The 18,898-nt window shown below is 45.2% G+C and overlaps 1 protein-coding gene across 1 annotated transcript; it reads left to right on the top strand.

Moving 5' to 3' along the window:
• The first annotated feature begins 8,264 nt into the window (after positions 1-8,264).
• On the top strand, positions 8,265-15,242 carry LOC119930437 (interleukin-20-like). Its single transcript, XM_038748764.1, has 5 exons — positions 8,265-8,420; positions 10,120-10,185; positions 11,663-11,815; positions 13,534-13,608; positions 15,165-15,242. The coding sequence occupies exons 1-5, from the start codon at positions 8,265-8,267 to the stop codon at positions 15,240-15,242; spliced, it is 528 nt and encodes a 175-aa protein (XP_038604692.1).
• Positions 15,243-18,898: the final 3,656 nt, after the last annotated feature.

Raw genomic sequence — 18,898 nt, 5'->3', positions numbered from 1 at the left:
GCGACATTAGGGCTTTAGGGGTTTTATTATGTAATAACTTTGTTCGTGGGACCTAGGGGATGTAATTCATTCATTCATTCATTCAATTGTATTTATTGAGCGCTTATTGTGTGTAGAGCACTGTACTAAGCACTTGGGAAGTACAAGTCGGCAACATATAGAGACAGTCCCTATCCAACAACGGGCTCACAGTCTAGAAAGGGGAGACAGTCAACAAAATGAAACATGTAGACAGGTGTCAAAATTGCCAGAACAAATAGTTGGCTAGGGACCGTCTCTATATGTTGCCAACTTCTACTTCCAAAGCGCTTAGTACAGTGCTCAACAAATACGATTGAATGAATGAATGAATGAATTAGAGCTACATGCACATCATTGACAAAATAAATAGAATAGTCAATATGTACAAGTAAAATAAATAAAGTAATAAATCTGTACAAATATATACAAGTGCTGTGGGGAAGGGAAGGAGGTAGGGCGGGGGGATGGGGAGGTGGAGAGGACAAAGGGGGCTCAGTCTGGGAAGGCCTCCTGGAGGAGGTGAGCTCCCAGTAGGGCTTTGAAGGGAGGAAGAGAGCTAGCTTGGGGAATGTGTGGAGGGAGGGCATTCCAGGCCAGGGGAAGGACATGGGCTGGGGGTTGACGGTGGGACAGGCAAGAATGAGGCCCATTGAGGAGGTTAGCGGCAGAGGAGCGGGGAGTTGGGCTGGGCTGTAGAAGGAGAAAAGGGAGGTGAAGTAGGAGGGTGCGAGGTGATGGACAGCCTTGAAGCCGAGAGTGAGGAGTTTTTGCTTGATTCGTAACTTGTGTTCGAGTCCTGGGTATGCTTTGCACATTGGATCCATAGCTTTTTTTGTAGGTTTATGTATATTCTAAAGCCATAGCTTTTTGTAGGTTTATGCATTAAAGCCATAGTTTTCATAGCAAAACTTGGTGATTCCATTTGTTTCATTCTTCCACGCCTGGATATAAGAGCCCAAGGACAAAGCCCTGCTTCGGAGTGCATCAGGTCCAAACCACAGACTCGCAAGTTGTGAAACAACCCAGAGAGGAAAACTTGTGCATTAATGGTAGACCTTCTGCTGCACAAACTCTAGCCAATCAATCGATCCATTGATCGTTTTTATTGAACACTTACTGTCAGTCAGTCAATTATATATATTGGGAGCCTACTGTGTGCAGAACACTGTACTAAGCCCTTGGGAGACTATAATATAACAATAAACAGACACATTCCCTGCTCATAACAAGTTTACTTGTGTGCAAAACACTGTCATAAGAGCTTGTGAGAGTAAAATATAACAATGTAACAGCGTTGGTAGATGCATTCCCTGCCCACAACAAGCTTACTGTGAGCAAAGCACTGTTATAAGAGCTTGGGAGAGTACAGTATAACAATATAACAGGGCTGATAGTCACATTCCCTAACCACAGTGAGCTCACAGACTATAATCCTTCAGAAAGCCATGTTCCCTCTATATGAGTATGGTATGAGGTACTTCCGTTAGGTAAAAGGAATTCATTCACTCATTCATTCATTCAATCATATTTATTGAGTGCTTACTGTGTGCAGAGCACTGTACTAAGCACTTGGGAAGTACAAGTTGGCAACATATAGAGAACCCAACAGTGGGCTCACAGTCTAGAAGGGGGAACAGACAACAGAACAAAACATATTAACAAAATAAAATAAATAGAATAGTAAATATGTACAAGTAAAATAAATAAATAAATAGAGTAATAAATATGCACAAACATAGGTGCTGTGGGGAGGGGAAGGAGGTAAGGTGGGGGGATGGGGAGGGGGAGAAGGGGGAGAGGAAGGAGGGGGCTCAGTCTGGGAAGGCCTCCTGGAGGAGGTGAGCTCTCAGTAGGGTTTTGGAGGGAGGAAGAGAGCTAGCTTGGCAGGTGTGTGGAGGGAGGGCATTCCAGGCCAGGGGGAGGATGTGGGCTGGGGGTCGACGGTGGGACAGGTGAGAATGAGGCACAGTGAGGAGATTAGCGGCTGAGGAGTGGAGGGTGCGGGCTGGGCTGTAGAAGGAGAGAAGGGAGGTGTGGTAGGAGGGGGCAAGGTGATGGACAGCCTTGAAGTCGAAGGTGAGGAGTTTTTGCCTGATGCTTAGGTTGATTGGTAGCCACTGGAGATTTTTGAGGAGGGGAGTAACAAGCCCAGAGCTTTTCTGCAAAAGTCTCTGGGAAGATTGAAAACTGAGCAAGGCAGTCCAAGTAGCAAACACAACACCTCTGAAAAAGAGATGATCTTTATTTGTGTTTGATGCAGGAAGGATTCTGGGTAGTGGATCCATCCTTTCAACCACACCAGCACATATGGATACAATTTCAATGTGAGTTATGTCAACTTTGAACCTGAGAGTTGACCAAATCCATGTTTGACACACTGGAATGGGTAACGGAAAGTGTGTGGGGAATTTCATTTCCTCTTGGAAAAAGGTATTCTGACTCTCTGTGATGGTTTGGGATCGAGCTTGCCTGTCATCAAGAGATTGGGTGAAATGGCCTCTTGAGGTCTCATCCAGGGCCGATAATAACTGTTGCATTTGTCAAGCACTTACTCGGCACCAACCACTCCATTAAGCCCTGGAGGAGATTCAAAATATCAGGTCAGACAAAGCAAGGGGTTCATAGTCTAAGTAGGTAGCAGAACAGGTATTGGACCTCCATTTTACAGATGAGGAAACTGAGGAACAGAGAAGTGACTTGACAGCCCAAGGTCATCTAGCAGGCAAGTGGCTGAGCCAGGCTGAGAATCCAGGTCCCCTGATTCCTAGACCTGTGTTCTTTCTACAAGGCTATGCTGCCTCGTATGCCTTGTATGCCTTGCTGCCTTCAAGGTACCTGAGCCCTGCCACGAGAAGAAAATCCAGGAGCATTTCAAGGTCAGGCATACTGGAAGTGAGGTCAATACGTCCAAACTGCTTCAGTAGGTCACAATAGAGAAATTTAGGAAAGGAAAATGAAGCAACACTTATCTACCTTCTCCAGATGTGGCAAGAGGGTTCCCCCCCACCTTTTCTGGGAACTGTTTTCCACAAAGTCAGCCTTCTCCAGGTTGTTACACTTGCGGCATCCCAGAAAGCATCCGGGTCTCGGCCTCCACCCTAGATTCCCTGGGAAGTGGGGAGAGAGACCCCTTATCTCTCCACCTCCCTCCTTTCCCTATCTACCTTCCTGGAGATATGACTTCTGCTGAGCAAGCTAGGGAATCTCTTGAGTTCTCTGGGTCCAGTGATGCAACAACCCAGCAGGAAGCAGCTGGAGACTTCCAGAGCAGGGAAAACCCACATCAGCAAAGCCAGGACTTGCCAGACCAACTGGTTTTTCTGGATTTTTACTCTCAGGGGGCTCTGAGGTTGCCTAAACACTCTGAAGACTCAGATTTGAACTTGCATTTGCGTCAGGAAAAGAGTTTGGTTATCCCTTTACAGCTGGCTTCTAACAATTAATAATAATAATTGTGGTATTTGTTAAGTACTTACAGTATGCCAAGCTCTGACTAAGGGCTGGGGTAGACACAAGATCAACAGGTCCCACATAGGGCTCACAGTCTAAATAGGAGGGAGAACAAGTATTGAGTCCCCATTTTATAGATGAGGGAACTAGGCACAGAGAAGTTAAGTGACTTGTACAAGGTCACACGGAAGACAAGTGGTGAAGTCGGAATTGGAACCTAGGTTCTCTGACTTCCCAGGCCCATGATCTTCCTACTATACCACACTGCTTCCCACATTGTTTACCTGGGTCTAGTTTGTTAAAATGAGAGGCGCTAATGAAAACACACACACACACACACACACACACACACACACACACACACACACAGACACGCTCTGCTCTGTTGTGCTGATGATACCGCCATTACAAATTAGACAGCTGAACAGTGCACAAGACAGAGACAATAATCCCTTGAAGGTGAAGAAGAATCATCATCAATCGTATTTATTGAGCGCTAACTGTGTGCAGAGCACTGTATTAAGCGCTTGGGAAGTACAAATTGGCAACATATAGAGACAGTCCCTACCCAACAGTGGGCTCACAATCGTTGGAATTTTAAAATTTACTAGTTCTCCTTTGGAAAGGTGGAAAGAAGGGAGTGAGTGAAAAAGGAGTGAGTGCAACTGAGACACTGTTTGCCATGACCCTGCGGCAGATGTGAGAGGGAAGGGGTTTTAACCGCAGGCAGAAGCTTTTAGGCTCAACATTAGGAAGAACTTTCCTGATAGCAAGAACTACAAGGAATGCCTTTCCTAAGGAGGTTGGGTGGTCTTTGGAGACCTTTAAGTAAAGGACAGACAGGACCCCTATGAATAGGATCATTGAGTGCAGTCCTGCCTAGAGGCAGGGGGAGAGATTAAGCCACCTTTCAAAATCCCTTGGAGTCTGGGGATTCCCTGATTCTCTTCAGAGGGAGCAGAGAGCAGGCTGAGATGGGCTCCTCTGGGATGGGGAACCCCCGAAGATGGTGATTCAGCTGCTTAGCCAGAGAAACCCACCAACTTTGGTTTTGGGGGTTAAGGGGCTGGGGGAGCCCGAATTGAAGGACCTGAGCCTATTCTGCAAGGAAGTACCTTATAGAAAGGAGAAATTCCACGGGAGTTCCAGCTGTCACACACCTGATCTCACTTCCTGCCCTTAACCCGTGTATTTAAGTGGAGCCATCTCACTCTACCATACACTCGCTGGAAGCAAGGAGCAGCACTCCTTAAGCTCAGGTAAGTGGTCTCCCTCTCCTTATGTCTTCATCTGTGCCCCTGACCACACATCCAGGATGAAGATCATGCCACTTTAGGTATGTGTGGCCTAGACTAAAGAGCCCAGGACTGGAAATCAGGAGATCTGGGTTCTAACCGCAGCTCTTTGAGCTGCCTGCTGTGTGACTTTGGTCACGTCACAACTTTTCTGTATCTCTGTTCCCTCATCTGTAAAACAGGAGTAACTACTGGTTCACTTTTGCTCTTAGATTAGGAGCCCCATGTGGGACATAGATTGGGTCTGAGTTGATTATCTTGTACCTTACTCAGTGCTTGATACATAGTTAGAGCTCAACAAATATAATAATAATAATTATTATTACAGATCTAACCAACTCTTAATTTTTTAGCAGCTGAAGATGCAGGGTGTTTCCTGTGCATCTCCTCCTCCTCAAAGAAGAGGGTGATAGCCACAGAGAGAGGAGGGAAACCAAACCATGATTGAAAACTCAGGGCGAGTAGATTATCCGAGAATTTTAACATCCAAGGCCCTTGAGGTCCTTCTTGTACTTGGATTCTTTCAGAAAAGTCAGAGTATAATCTTCTCAACTTTTGAGAATTGGATTGAGTCGACCAGTGTTTCCAAAAAAGGCAATGAGGGTTCTGCAAGCTGTTTCTCTCTCACTTACTATGTGCCAGGCAGTATACTAAGCGCTGGGGTAAGTACAAGTTAATCGGGTCGGACATGGTCACCATCCCACATAAGGCTCACAGTCTTAATGCACATTTTAAAGATGAGGTAACTGAGTACAGAGAAGTGAAGTGACTTGCCCAAGGTCACCCAGAAGACAGGTGGCAGAGCTGGGATTAGAACCCAGGTCCTCTGACTTCCAAGGCCCTGCTCTTTCCACCCTCCTGGTATCTTGGCATAAGGCTGTGGGAACCCTGGCATCCATCTAGACACGAATGTTCAGTCAATAAGTTTCTGTTCCCCTTAAGCAGTGAACTGAAATGATGGACTGGCTCCCGAAATAGGCGATGAACTGAAGTTACTGTATCTCAAAATGATGACTCAAATAATATCCTCATGCGTAAAAGAGAAAAAAGAACATGAGGGGAGAAATACGTTTGGATTAACATGACATGGTGTTCTCAGGCGGAGTCATGAATTTCCCAATTTTGGTCACGAAATTCTGAGTTCTGTCTTTCACAGCAAAAGCCCAAGATGGTTCCACTGGAGCCTTGCCTTTGCTAGGGTTGGGAATGGGATAGTGGGTAGAGTATTGGCCTGGGAATCAGAAGGTCATTGGTTCTAATCCCAGCTCTGCCACTTGCCTGCTGTGGGACCTTGGACAAGTCACTTCACTTCTCTGGGCTTCAGTTACCTCATCTGTAAAATGGGGATTGAGATTGTGAGCCCCAGGTGGAACAGGGATTGTATCCAACCCGATTTGCTTATGTCCACCCCAGTGTTTAGTACAGTCCCTGGCACATAGTAAGCGCTTAACAAATGCCATAAAAGATAACTAAAGTTCTCAGCTGAGGTGGGAACAGGGAGAAGGAAGAAATTGTCCAAGACTCTTCCTTCTCAGGGGGCAGCAATGGCCCATTTTAGAACTGTGCCTGATGGGAACTTTTAACCCAGCCAGACCTGGATGTTTCTAGCTGAGTCGGAAATGTTCTTTCAGTCATGGCCCTCGGCTAGGTCACAACGGCTGTGGCAGGAGCCCAGGCAACTGCTGGAACTGTCCAGTGGTAGGGGCAGAGATGGAGTTAGTGGCCCTGACCCATCTGGCCCCTTATGGGTTAAGCAGCCCAGCTTCTGTGGCTTTGGTGGTGGCAATAATAATAATAATAATAATAATAAATAATGGTATTTGTTAAGTGCTTACATGTGCCGGGAATAGTACTAAGCGCTGCAGTAGATGTCCCACCTAGGGCTCGCAGATTTAATCCCCTTTTCACAGATGAGGGAACTGAGGAACGGAGATGTGAAGTGAATTGCCCAAGGTCACATAGCAGATGAGTGGCAGAGTGAGATTAGAACCAAGTTCTTCTGAATCCTGGGTCCACGCTCTATCCACGAGGCCACGCGTGGATGGGATATCCTTTCCCTTTTATTTCCCTCCTTCACCCTTCTTTTCTCTTTCTCTAAGCAGCATGGCCCAATGTAAAGAGCCTGGTCCTGGGACTCAGAGGACCTGGTTTCTAATCCCACCTCTGCCAGTTGTTTGTCATGTGACTTTGGGCAAGGCACTTCACTTCTCTGGGCCTCAGCTCCCTCATCTGCAAAATGGGGATTCAATATCTGTTTCTCGCTTCTACTTAGATTGTGAGCCTCACGTAGGACCTGATTATCTAGTATCTACCCCAGTGCTTAGTACAGTGCCTGATCTGTAGTAAGCGCTTAACGAATACCCTAGTGACTCTTAGCCCCTTTCAGAGCCTTTCTCCTGTCCCACCTAAAATGGCCAGGAATTGGGGGTGCCTCCCCCAGTCTATCAATCAGTCAGTCAATGGTACTTATTTATCAATACTATTTATTCATCTATTTCCCACTGTGACATCAGGGCATTGGAGAAAAATCTAGTATTCCCTATTTATCCACTGCCCCCCCACCCCAGGGGCCAACAGGAATGATCCAGAGATGTGCATTCCAGATGAGGAAGAGATTACCATCAATTACCCAAACGAGTTTCAACATTTCTCCTGAAATGACACTTTCACCGCCCATTTCTGTTGCTTGGGGCCAAACGGATTTGTGTGATCACACTGGGGAAGGGATGGTAAGCATAAAGGGAGAAGGGGCTCACATCTGACCAAAGAACCAGCTTCTAGACTCAACTAGGCTACTCTGCATGGACATGCTCCCACATGCAAATAATCTGAAAGGATTAAGATTCTTCATTCTGGAAAGACAGAAGCCTCAAAAGGCCTGATCAGAAGGTACGAGAAGGGTTTGGCTAAACTCATGGATGAGCAGACCATAACAGGTTGCTAGAGGAAAACTTTATGGAATCGTTAGGATAAATTGCAGTAAGCATCTTGGTGCCATGGTTGGAGACAGAATTTTAGCCAGTTGGACCTTCAGTCTGGCTAGTGATGACACTTCATATGTTCTCTTTTTTATGATATTAAGCACTTGATATGGGCTAGGCACTGTTCTAAGTGCTGGGGTAGATGCCAATCTGGTTGGATACATTCCATGTCCCACATGGGGCTCACAGTCTTCATCCCCATTTTATAGGTGAGGTAACTGAGGCACAGAAAAGTGAAGTGACTTGTCCAAGGTCACCCAGCAGACAAGGGGTGGAGCCGGGGCTAGAACCCAGTTCCTTCTGACTCCCAGGCATATGCTCTATCCACTAGGACACACTTATCCTCTCCCTCATCTCCAACCTTTCCTTTGCAGAGATGACTTTCTGTTTTTTCATGGTAAAAATAGGTGGGCACTTATGGAATCGCTTACATCCTTAAGTTTCACTGTTTTATTTTTTTAATCTTTTGACTAGAATTCCTGATCCTAATCAGTTCCCTCCAGCTCGCTGCAGTAAGATGAAGGTTGGTCTCTCGCTCTGCCTCTTCTTCTTCCTATCGCTGTTGGGTTGGACACCTTTCGCTGAGTCAAAGAAACTGCCTCTGGGACACTGCTCGGTCTCTGTGAACATTCAGAAGCTAAGAGATGGATTTTCAGGAATCAAAGCCCTCATTGTGAGTATGTAGGCTGCCTTGTGCTTCTATCCTCCCAACCCCCTCATTCCCACCTGCAATCACTGGGCATTCTGCCTGCAGACTGGATTCTTGTCCTGGAAAACTTTTTTTTTTTTGGTATTTGTGAAGTGCTAACTATGCACCAGGCACTGTAGTAAGCGCTAGGGTAGGTACAAGCTAATCAGGTTGGATAGAGACCCTGCCCTATAGGGGTCTCAGTCTTAACCCCATTTTACTGATGAGGTAACTGAGGCACAGAAAAGCAAAGTGACTGATGCTCACTATTGGCTTTAAAGCTCTTCATCACCTCGCCCCTTCCTACCTCACCTTCCTTCTCTCCTTCTCCAGCCCAGCCCGCACCCTCCGCTCCTCTGCCACCGCTAACCTCTTCACTGGGCCTCGTTCTCACCTGTCCCGCTGCCGACCCCTGGCCCATGTCCTACCTCTGGCCTGGAATGCTCTCCCTCCTCACATCCACCAAACTGGCACACTTCCCCCTTTCAAAGCCCCACCAAAATCTCACCTCCTCCAGGAGGCCTTCCCAGACTGAGCCCCCCTTTTCCTCTGCTCCCCCTTCCCTCCCCATCACCCTGACTCCCTCCCTCTGCTCTACCCCTCTCCCTGCCCCACAGCACTTGTGCATATCTCTAAATATTTATTATTCTATTTATTTTATTAATGATGTTTATATATCTGTAATTCTATTTATTTATATTGATGCTATTGATGGCTGGCTACTTGTTTTGTTGTCTGTCTCCCCTCTTCTAGACTATGAGCCCATTGTTGGGTAGGGATTGTTTCTATTGAAGAATTGTACCTTCCAAGCGCTTAGTACAGGGCTCTGCATGCAGTAAGCGCTCAATAAATACGATTAAATGATGGAATGAATGATCCAAGGCTGCACAGTAGACAAGTGGTGGAGCCGGGGATAGAATCCAGGAACCTCCACCTACAAGGCCTGTGCTCTAGCCACTAGGCAACATTGTTTCTAAAAATAGGTGGAGTATTAATAGCACTTTAGCACTTTCAGCATCTCAACTGCAATTCAATTACAAGTTAACTTCCCTGTGTCTCAGTTACCTCATCTGTAAAATGGGGATTAAGGATCTGAGCCCCATATGAGACAGGGACTGTGTCCAGTCTGATTTGCTTGTATCCACCACAGTGCTTAGTACAGTGCCTGGCACAGAGGAAGCACTTAACAAAAACCACAGTTAATACTATTATTGTGTTTGAGACCAAGTAGCATGGCTTAGTGGAAAGAGCCTGGCCTTGGGAGCCAGAGGTCTTGGGTTCTAATCCCAGTTCCGCCACTTGTCAGCTGTGTGACTTTGGGTAAGTTATTTAATTTCTCTATGCCTCAGTTACCTCAGCTGTAAGATGGGGATGAAGACTGTGAGCCCCACGTGGGACAACCTGATTACCTTGTATCTTCCCCAGTGCTTAGAACAGTGCTTGGCACATAGTAAGTGCTTAACAAATGCCATCATTATCATTATTATTCTTACCTAGAATGAAGAAATTGTGTCCCCACTGAGGCTTGAACTCAGGACTTTCAGACTATGACGCTGACGCATGGCCTACTGTACTAAGGAGGCAATAACTCATCCTAAATTAAATTCAGCAGTTGATTCATCAGCTGGATGACTGGAAAAAGTCTTCCCATAATGGTCAATTTATTTTCCTTTCTTCTGACTAGCAATATGAAGATGGAAGCATGAACATCAGGATTTTAAAGGGATCCGAATCTCTTCAAAGCACAGAGGTAAGTACCTTGTGGCAGAGGGATTCCAAGGAGGCTTAATGGTAATGGGTCCCCAGAGACTGAGATTTGTCCCCAGATTAGATACAAATTTCTGACCAAAGCAGAAACAGCTTGGGTTAGGTTAGAATGTGGTAGAGCGGAGAGGACTGGATACATGAAAGGAAGCCTCTTTATAGCCAGTTTATTTTATTCATTATTATTTATGCTATTCATTAGGCACTTACTGTGTTCCAGGCACTACCGTGGCTCAGTGGAACGAGAATGGGCTTGGGAGTCAGAGGTCATGGGTTCTAATCCTAGCTCCGCCACTCATCAGCTATGTGACTTTGGTCAAGTCACTTAACTTCTCTGTGCCTCAGTTCTCCGTGCATCTGGAAAATGGGGATTAAGACTGAGCGCCACGTGGGACAACCTGATCACCTTGTATCCCCCCCAGCGCTTAGAACAGTGCTTCACACATAGTAAGCGCTTAACAAATGCCATCATTATTATTATTATTACTGAGTGCTGATACCTGATAATCAGGTTGGACACAGTCCCTGTCCCACATGGGGTCACAGACTTAACCCCCATTTTGCAGATGAGGTAACTGAGGCCAGAGAAATGAAGTCACTTGCCCGAGGCCACACAGCAGACATGGTGGATCTGGGATTAGACTCAGGTCTTCTGATTCCCAGGCCTGTGACCTACCCACTAGGTTACCCAATATTTGTGTCTGAAAATTAGAGCCAAGACTGCAGAAGGCTCTGGTCTCACCCTGCAAATCAAAGGGTGGGCCCAGCACTACCATATTAGCAAACCAGGCCTGTGACAGGAAATAGTAATCCCAGCCAGAGGCTCCCCTGTTCTCTTTCCAACTCCCACTTCTCACCTTGTGCTCAAATTCCTAATAATAATATTAACAACTGTGGTGTTCGTTGAGCATTACTATGTGCCCGACACTGTAATGAGAACTGAGATAGATACAAGCAAATTGGGTTGGACACAGTGCCTGCCCCGCATGTGTCTAAATTCCCATTTTACAGAGGAGGGAATGGAGGCCCATAGAAGTGAAGTGATTTGCCCAAGGCCACACAACAGACAAGTGGTGGAGCTGGGATTAGAACCCAATAAAATTGTGCCCCTATTGCCTCAAATATGAAAATGTCTTGTGTAGGTCCTGGCTATAAGGGTTTTCGTTACCTCTCCCATCTCTCTTGGGGGTGGGGGGCTCCCCTAGGGCTGTCTTCAGCAAGCTCTGATCAGCGTTCCCTGGCTCTAAACCCAGGAAAGACATTGATTAGAGGGTTCTGTCCTTCACACATCTGGTGACCACTAGGATAAACTAATTCCTAGCAAGCAAGAAGTCATTATTAAAAGTGACACGAAGAATCAGGATTATCCAAAACAGCCCTCAAAGGAAATAAACTGTAAAATTCTCCATCTTCACTAGAAAAACCTACCCACTTCTGACCTCACTTTCTGCTTTTCTCTCCAGCCGGCAGACAGGTGCTGCTTCCTCCGCCACTTACTCAGACTCTACCTGGACAGGGTGTTTAACCACTACAAGACACAAGACTCTGACATCCTCAGGAAGATCAGCACCATTGCCAACACTTTTCTGGGGGTCAAAAGGGACCTCCGGCTTTGCGTAAGTTAATAATAATAATAATAATAATAATAATAATAATAATAATAATAATGGTATTTGTTAAGCACTTACTATGTGCCAGGCACTGTATTAAGTGCAGGGGTGGATACAAGCAAATTAGGTTGGACACAGTCCTTTGTCCCACGTGAGGCTCACAGTCTCAATCCCCCTTTTACAGATGAGGTAACTGAGGTTCAGAGAAGTTAAGTGACTTGCCCAAGGTCACACAGCAGCTATAGACAGGGAAAGTGAGGCACAGCAAGGTAAATAAACCAGTGACATTTATTGAGCTCTTAGTATGTGCCCAGCACTGTACTAAGCACTTGGGGAAGTATAACAGAGTTGGTTAGACACGTTCCCAGCCCGCAACGAGTTTACAGTCTAGAGGAGGTATGAGTTTATGGGAAATGGTTCAGCCAAAAGTATGGTCCAGCCTTAAGCCTTCCCCGTTTTGACCGGTTCAGGACAGATTTTCAGGCACTAACTCAATCTATGTGACAAGATGGGGACTGAAATGGTGGGAAATGGAGTCTAGAACTGGAGTTTTAAGGGTGGGTCCTATTAACACCCTATTAGCACCTTACTAAATAATAAATAAATAAATAAATAATGGCATTTATTAAGTGCTTACTGTGTGCAAAGCACTGTTCTAAGCCCTGGGGAGGTTATAAGGTGATCATGTTGTCCCACGGGGGGCTCACAGTCTTAACCCCCATTTTACAGATGAGGGAACTGAGGCACAGAGAAGTGAAGTGACTTGCCCAAAGTCACAGAGCTGACAATTGGCGGAGCCGGCACGCTGTTAGTATCAGAAGGGTATTTCTTTAACACCAAATTTCACAACCAGGGCCTCCAATCAACACTTTCTTTGCGTGGAATCCTGAGACCTATTCACAGTCTGGAGGGATATGGGGGTGACAGCAACATGGAGATGGAGAGGCTGGAAGGGTGGGAGAATAATAATAATAATGGCATTTGTTAAGCGCTTACTATGTGTGAAGCACTGTTCTAAGCGCTGGGGGGATACAAGGTGATCAGGTTGTCCCACGTGGGGCTCACAGTCTTCACCCCCATTTTACAGAGGAGGTACCTGAGGCACAGAGAAGTTAAGTGGCTTGCTCAAGGTCACACAGTAGACAAGTGGCAGAGTTGGGATTCGAATCCTTGACCTTTGACTCCCAAGCCCGTGCTCTTTCCACTGAGCCACGCTGCTTCTCGCTTACTTCTCCCTGCTTTCCAAGAAGCAATAAGAGCTTTGGAAGACCTTCAGGCTTGCCAACTTGTCTCCTTCCCCCTTTGGTCTCTCCCTTAAAGTTGAGGAGAAGAATGTTGTCTGGGAAATCCAAAGTAGGAGACCTTGGGGGACTGGTGAGTTGCTACGAGGAGTTTATTTAGGATATAGACTGTGAGCCCGTTGTCGGGTAGGGGCCGTCTCTATATGTTGCCTATTTGTACTTCCCAAGTGCTTAGTACAGAGCTCTGCAGACAGTAAGCACTCAATAAGTACAATCAAATGAATGACCGAATGAAAGTATAGGAAGGCAAGTAGGGAAAGGTTCAAGGGCAAATGTTTTCTGCTTCCGTTGACTGTTCTCAAGTGTCCTGAATACAGTCGGAGTCAAATACTGACAGGGATGAGGAGGAGGAAGATGAAGCAGGGAACAAAAGGAGAAGGAAATCATTCCCTAGCTCAATCATTATTCTGTTTTCCTTTACAGCACGACCACTTGACATGCCACTGTGGGGAGGAGGCAAGAGAGAAATTCAGCAGGGTTCTGAATCATTTTGAGAAGGTAAATAAATCCAATTTGTTTAGTTGGTTTCCTGGGCTCAGCTCATAGAGCATGCCCCCTACTTGAATATCAGGGAGACTTTGATCTCTCAAGGCCATACCTATCTTGCTACAGAATTAATGATAATAATAATAATGGCATTTATTAAGCACTTACTATGTGCAAAGCACTGTTCTAAGCGCTGGGGAGGTTACAAGATGATCAGGTTGTCCCACGGGGGGCTCACAGTCTTAATCCCCATTTTACAGGTGAGGGAACTGAGGCCCAGAGCAGTGAAGTGACTTGCCCTAAGTCACACAGCTGACACTTGGTGGAGCTGGGATTTGAACCCATGCCCTCTGATTCCAAAGCCCGGGCTCTTCCCACTGAGCCACCCTGCTTCTCTAGCATGCCCTAGTGGAAAGAGCACAGGCCTGGGAGTCAGAGGACCTGGGTTCTAATCCTGCTTCCGCCACTTGCCTGATGTGTGATCTTGGGCAGTCACTTATCTTCTCTGTGCCTCAGTTTCCTAATCTGTAAAATAAGGATTGAATACCTCTCCCCCCACCCCCTTGTATTTAGACTATGAGCTCTGTATGGTAAAGGGAGGGGGACTGTCCAAATCAACTTGAATCTACCCCAGTGCTTACACATGCATGGGCAGGGAATGTGTCCGTTATATTGTCATAGTGTACCCTCCCAAACAGTATAGTGCTCTGCTTGCAGTAAGCACTCAATAAATATGATTGTTTGATGTCACATAGTAAATGCTTAACAAATGCCGTTATACATGACAAACATCATCTCATCCAGTCCCCTGCCTCCAGCTCAGGACAGACCTTCTGATTTAGGTTCAAAAAGTGCTGGGGCCCTCTGGTGAGGAGGAAACTAGAAGCCTCTCAGTGAAGCAGACACTGGTGGGAACGTTGACCCTTCCTAAACTCCTTTCCTAAACTCCAAGCTAAGATGTAGTTGCTTCGACCTGCTCATATTCTGAATAACCCACTCTTCAGACCAGCTCCCTTGATGTTTTGGTCCATGTGGGTCTCCTAGCCTTGGGTTGGACATCCTGTAGCTCAGACCAACAAAATAAGGTCCAGTTTGGGCCAGGGTTTCTTTTTTAATGGTATTCGTTAAATGCTTACTATGTGACAGACACTGTATAAGTTCTGGGGTAGATACAAGGCTAATCAGGTTGGACACAGCTCAAGTCTCACAAGGGACTCCCTGTCTTATATTAATGTCTATTTCCCCCTCTAAACTGTAAGCTCATTGTGGGCAGGGAATGTGTCTGTTTATTGTTACACTGTATTCTCCCAAGCACCTTAATACAATGTTCTGCAACCAGTAAGCGCTCAATAAATATGACCGAATGAATGAATCCCCATTTTAAAGTTAAGGAAACTGAGCCACAGAGAAGTGAAGTGACTTGGTCAAAGCCACATGGCAGATAAGTGGCAGAGCTGGGATTAGAACCCAGGTCCTTCTGACTCCCCAGTCTGTGCTCTAGCCACAAGGTCACGTTGATTCAGTCTGGGTTGCCATGCCTCCTAACTGAGACTTCTATCCCCCTTCAGCTGGATGCTGAAGCAGCAGCAGTGAAAGCCCTGGGGGAACTGGATATTCTTTTGAGCTGGCTGGAGGACATCGCGTAGCCAGGATAACATGACCGATCCACAGCTTCTCACCATCCGCTTCCATGAGCACGTCTCCCGCCAGAAATTTGGCTCTCCTCTGAAGCGATTTAGTGCTGGATATTATTTATTTCCTAACTGGGGCTTTGTAAAATAATTTCACACCATGATTTCGTACGAGGGATTGTTACTGAAACTCCTTTTCTAAGGCTGAATGTATTTATTAATACTGGTTATTTATTGTCTGCTATTTAATGTTTTATTTATTTTTTTCTATTTTGATAATGAGATTTGTACCTAATTTATTCCCGTTTGAGTGTGCCTTTTTTTAAAAAAAGTAAATTATTAATGATTCTCTTCATTGATTGGTGTAAAACTTTCATATGCATGGAAGAGTCCAGTTAGTTCGTTTTGGGCAGGGAATGTGCCTGTTTATTGTTGTATTGTACTCTCCCAAGCTCTTAGTACAGTGCTCTGCACACAGTAAGTGCTCAGTAAGCATGATAGAATGAATCTGAGTTTAGCATCTGGGCTGGCTGATGCCCAAAGAGGCTATTCTGCTTAACTTCAGCCATTAAACTCACCTATCATTATGTTGTTTTAAAATGCCATGAACTTTTTTATTTCAACCCTTAAGAGAGTCTCAGCCTCATTTTTAGAAGAAGAAATTATACACAAACTGGTCAAAGGAAAAAACAGAAAGATTCTCAGTTTGACTACACAGACAAGAGACTGTAAGCTCGGTTTAGGCAGGTAATGTATCTGTTTATTTTTGTGTTGTGTTCTCCCAAGCGCTTAGTACTGTGCTCTGCACACAGTAAGAGCTCAATAAATACGATTGGCTGACTACCAGGGTAAGAGTAGACTTGTTCTCTTTCTCTGTTTTTTTTTTCCCTTTTGTTTGGAAGCCCTCTGGATCTGTTTGACCTGTTTTATATGGGATTCAGTCTAATAATAGTAATAATAATAATTGTGGTATTCATTACTATTACTTACTATTTGCCAAGCACTGTACTAAGCTCTGGGGTGGATACAAGTTAATTAGTAAGATCCAGTCCTCTGTCCCACATGGGATTAGTATAAACCAATCAATCAATCATATTCATTGAGCATTTACTATGTGCAGAGCACTGCACTAAGTGTTTGGGAAAGTAGGATATAACAGTGTAACAGAGTTGGTAGACACATTCTCTGCCCACAGCGAGCTTACAGTCTAGAAGGGGAGACAGACATTAATGTAAAACAATAAATTATGGGTATCTACGCAACTGATGTGGGGCTGAGGGAAGGGTGAACAAAAGGAGCAAATCCAAGGGCAAGGGTGACACAAAAGGGAGTGGGAGAAGAGGAAATGAGGGCTGAATCAGGGAAGACCTCTTGGAGGAGATGTGTTTTTAATAAGGCTTTGAAAGTTGGGAGAGTAATTTTCAGATATGAAGAGGAAGTGTGTTTTGGGCTGGAGGTAAGACATGAGCAAGGAGTCGGTGGCGAGATAGATGAGATTGAGGTACAGTGAGTAGGTTGGCATAAGAGGAGTGCAGTGTGCAGGCTGGTTTGTAGTAGAAGAGCAGGGAGGTATGGTAGGAGGGGGCAAGGTGATTGAATGTCTATGTGTTGCCAACTTGTACTTCCCAAGCGCTTAGTACAGTGCTCTGCACACAGTAAGCACTCAATAGATACAATTGAATGAATGAATGAATGCTTTAAAGACAATGGTGAGGAGTTTCTGTTTCACATGGTGGTCGATCGGCAACCACCGGAGGTTCTTGAGAAGTGGGGGAAAATGGACTGAATATTTTTGGAGAAAAATGATCCAGGCACAAAAATGAAGTATGGACTGTAGTGGGGAAAGACAGTGGGCATGGAGGTCAGCAAGGAGGCTAATAAAGTAATCAAGGCGGTATAGGATAAATGCTTGGATTAATGTGATAGTTTGGTTGGGGAGGAAAAGGCAGATGTTAACAATGTTATGAAGATTGAACTGACAGGATTTAGTGATAGATTGAATATGTGAGTAGAATGAGAGAGAGATGAGTCAAGGATAATGCTAAGACTATGGACTTCTAAGACAGGAAGGATGGTGGTGCTGTCTACAGTGATGGGAAAATCGAAGGGAGGACAAGGTATGGGTGGAAAGATAAGGAGTTCAGTTTTGGACTTGTTAAGTTTCAGGTGTTGTTGGAACATCCAAGTAGAGTTATCAGTGTTATGGTTTCTATCCATCTAGCTGCTGGTCTGCCTCTTCCACATTTTCCCTGGACTTTTCCTAGCATTAGTGTTTTCTCCGGAGAATTAGTCCTTCTGATGATATGTACAAAATATGCTTATTTAAGTCATTTGGCCTTCCAAAGACCACATTGGCTTAGTGTGTTCTAAATTCCATTTGTTTTTTGGGCAGGCCATGGTATTCACAAAAGCCTTCTCCTGGGTTGTTCTTCTGGGTTCTGGGTTCTCCTGGGTTGTCAGCTCCCCTCCCTTTTGAAAAGAAACCTTCTTCTCAAAAGAATCAATGCTCTTTCTATCCTGCTTTTTCACTGTCCAGCTTTCGGATCCATACATTGTCCCTGGAAACACCGTAGAATTGACGATTTGTATTTTTGTGGCAATTGTTACGTCAGCATATTTCATGATTTTTTCCAGGCTTCTTCATAGCAATTCTTCCTACACAACTAGTTCCTTTATTATTGATTACCCATCCCAGGAGAGAAAAATTATCAGCTATTTCAATCTTCTCTCCCTCCCCTATAGATGTCCTAAAACTTCCAGCTGTCATAATTTGTGCTTAACAAATATCATTCAAAAAATTGAGAAAGTGTTCCAGATGGGATTAATTTCCTTGGACATGTTACTCTCTCTGGAGACAACTATTTTGGATTCTTCCTGAGTTCTGCGCTAGACGATAGCACTCCACCCTGACGCATGTTTTCATGTTTTGAACAGATTTATCACTCTATTTTACTTGTACATATTTACTATTCAATTTATTTTGTTACTGCTGTCCTTCTATTTATTCTGATGACTTGACACCTGTCCACATGTTTTGTTTTGTTGTCTGTCTCCCCCTTCTAGACTGTGAGCCCGTTGTTGGGTAGGGACCGTCTCTGTATGTTGCCAACTTGTACTTCCCAAGCACCTAGTACAGTGCTCTGTGTACAGTAAGTGCTCAATAAATACGATTGAATGAATGAATGAGTGTTTTCATTTAACTTCCTATCTCGCCGGTCCCTGCTATCATCCGGCATTTCTAGAGTTCTTACATTGGCATTTACCTGCATTCAGAATTCTAATCCTTCAACCCTAATTGGACCGATGAGGATGTTCATCCCAGAAAAGTCTGGATAACAGAAATCTTTTTGGTAGTTGCTGTTGGTGGTCCTCAGAAGAGAAAGGTGGCAGAACTTGGCTACTGAAGTAAGATCTGAGACATCTGGGTATGTCCCGGCAGCTCCAGGGAAATAGTAAATGCTCAATGCAGGAGAAGTGTGGCCTAGCAGAAAGAGCCCGAGCCTGGAAGTCAGAAGGACCTGTGTTCTAGTCCCGGCTCTGCCGCTTGTCTGCTGAGTAACCTTGTACAAGTCACTTCACTTCTCTGTGGCTCAGTTACCTCATCTGTAAAATGGGGATTATGACTGTGAGCCCCATGTGAGTCCTGGACTGCGTCCATCCTGATTACCTTG

The sequence above is a fragment of the Tachyglossus aculeatus genome, chromosome 7 (assembly GCF_015852505.1).
Source record: "Tachyglossus aculeatus isolate mTacAcu1 chromosome 7, mTacAcu1.pri, whole genome shotgun sequence".
NCBI classification, from domain to species: domain Eukaryota; kingdom Metazoa; phylum Chordata; class Mammalia; order Monotremata; family Tachyglossidae; genus Tachyglossus; species Tachyglossus aculeatus.
Note: the sequence above shows the minus strand (reverse complement) of the source record. Positions and strands in the feature narration are given on the sequence as shown.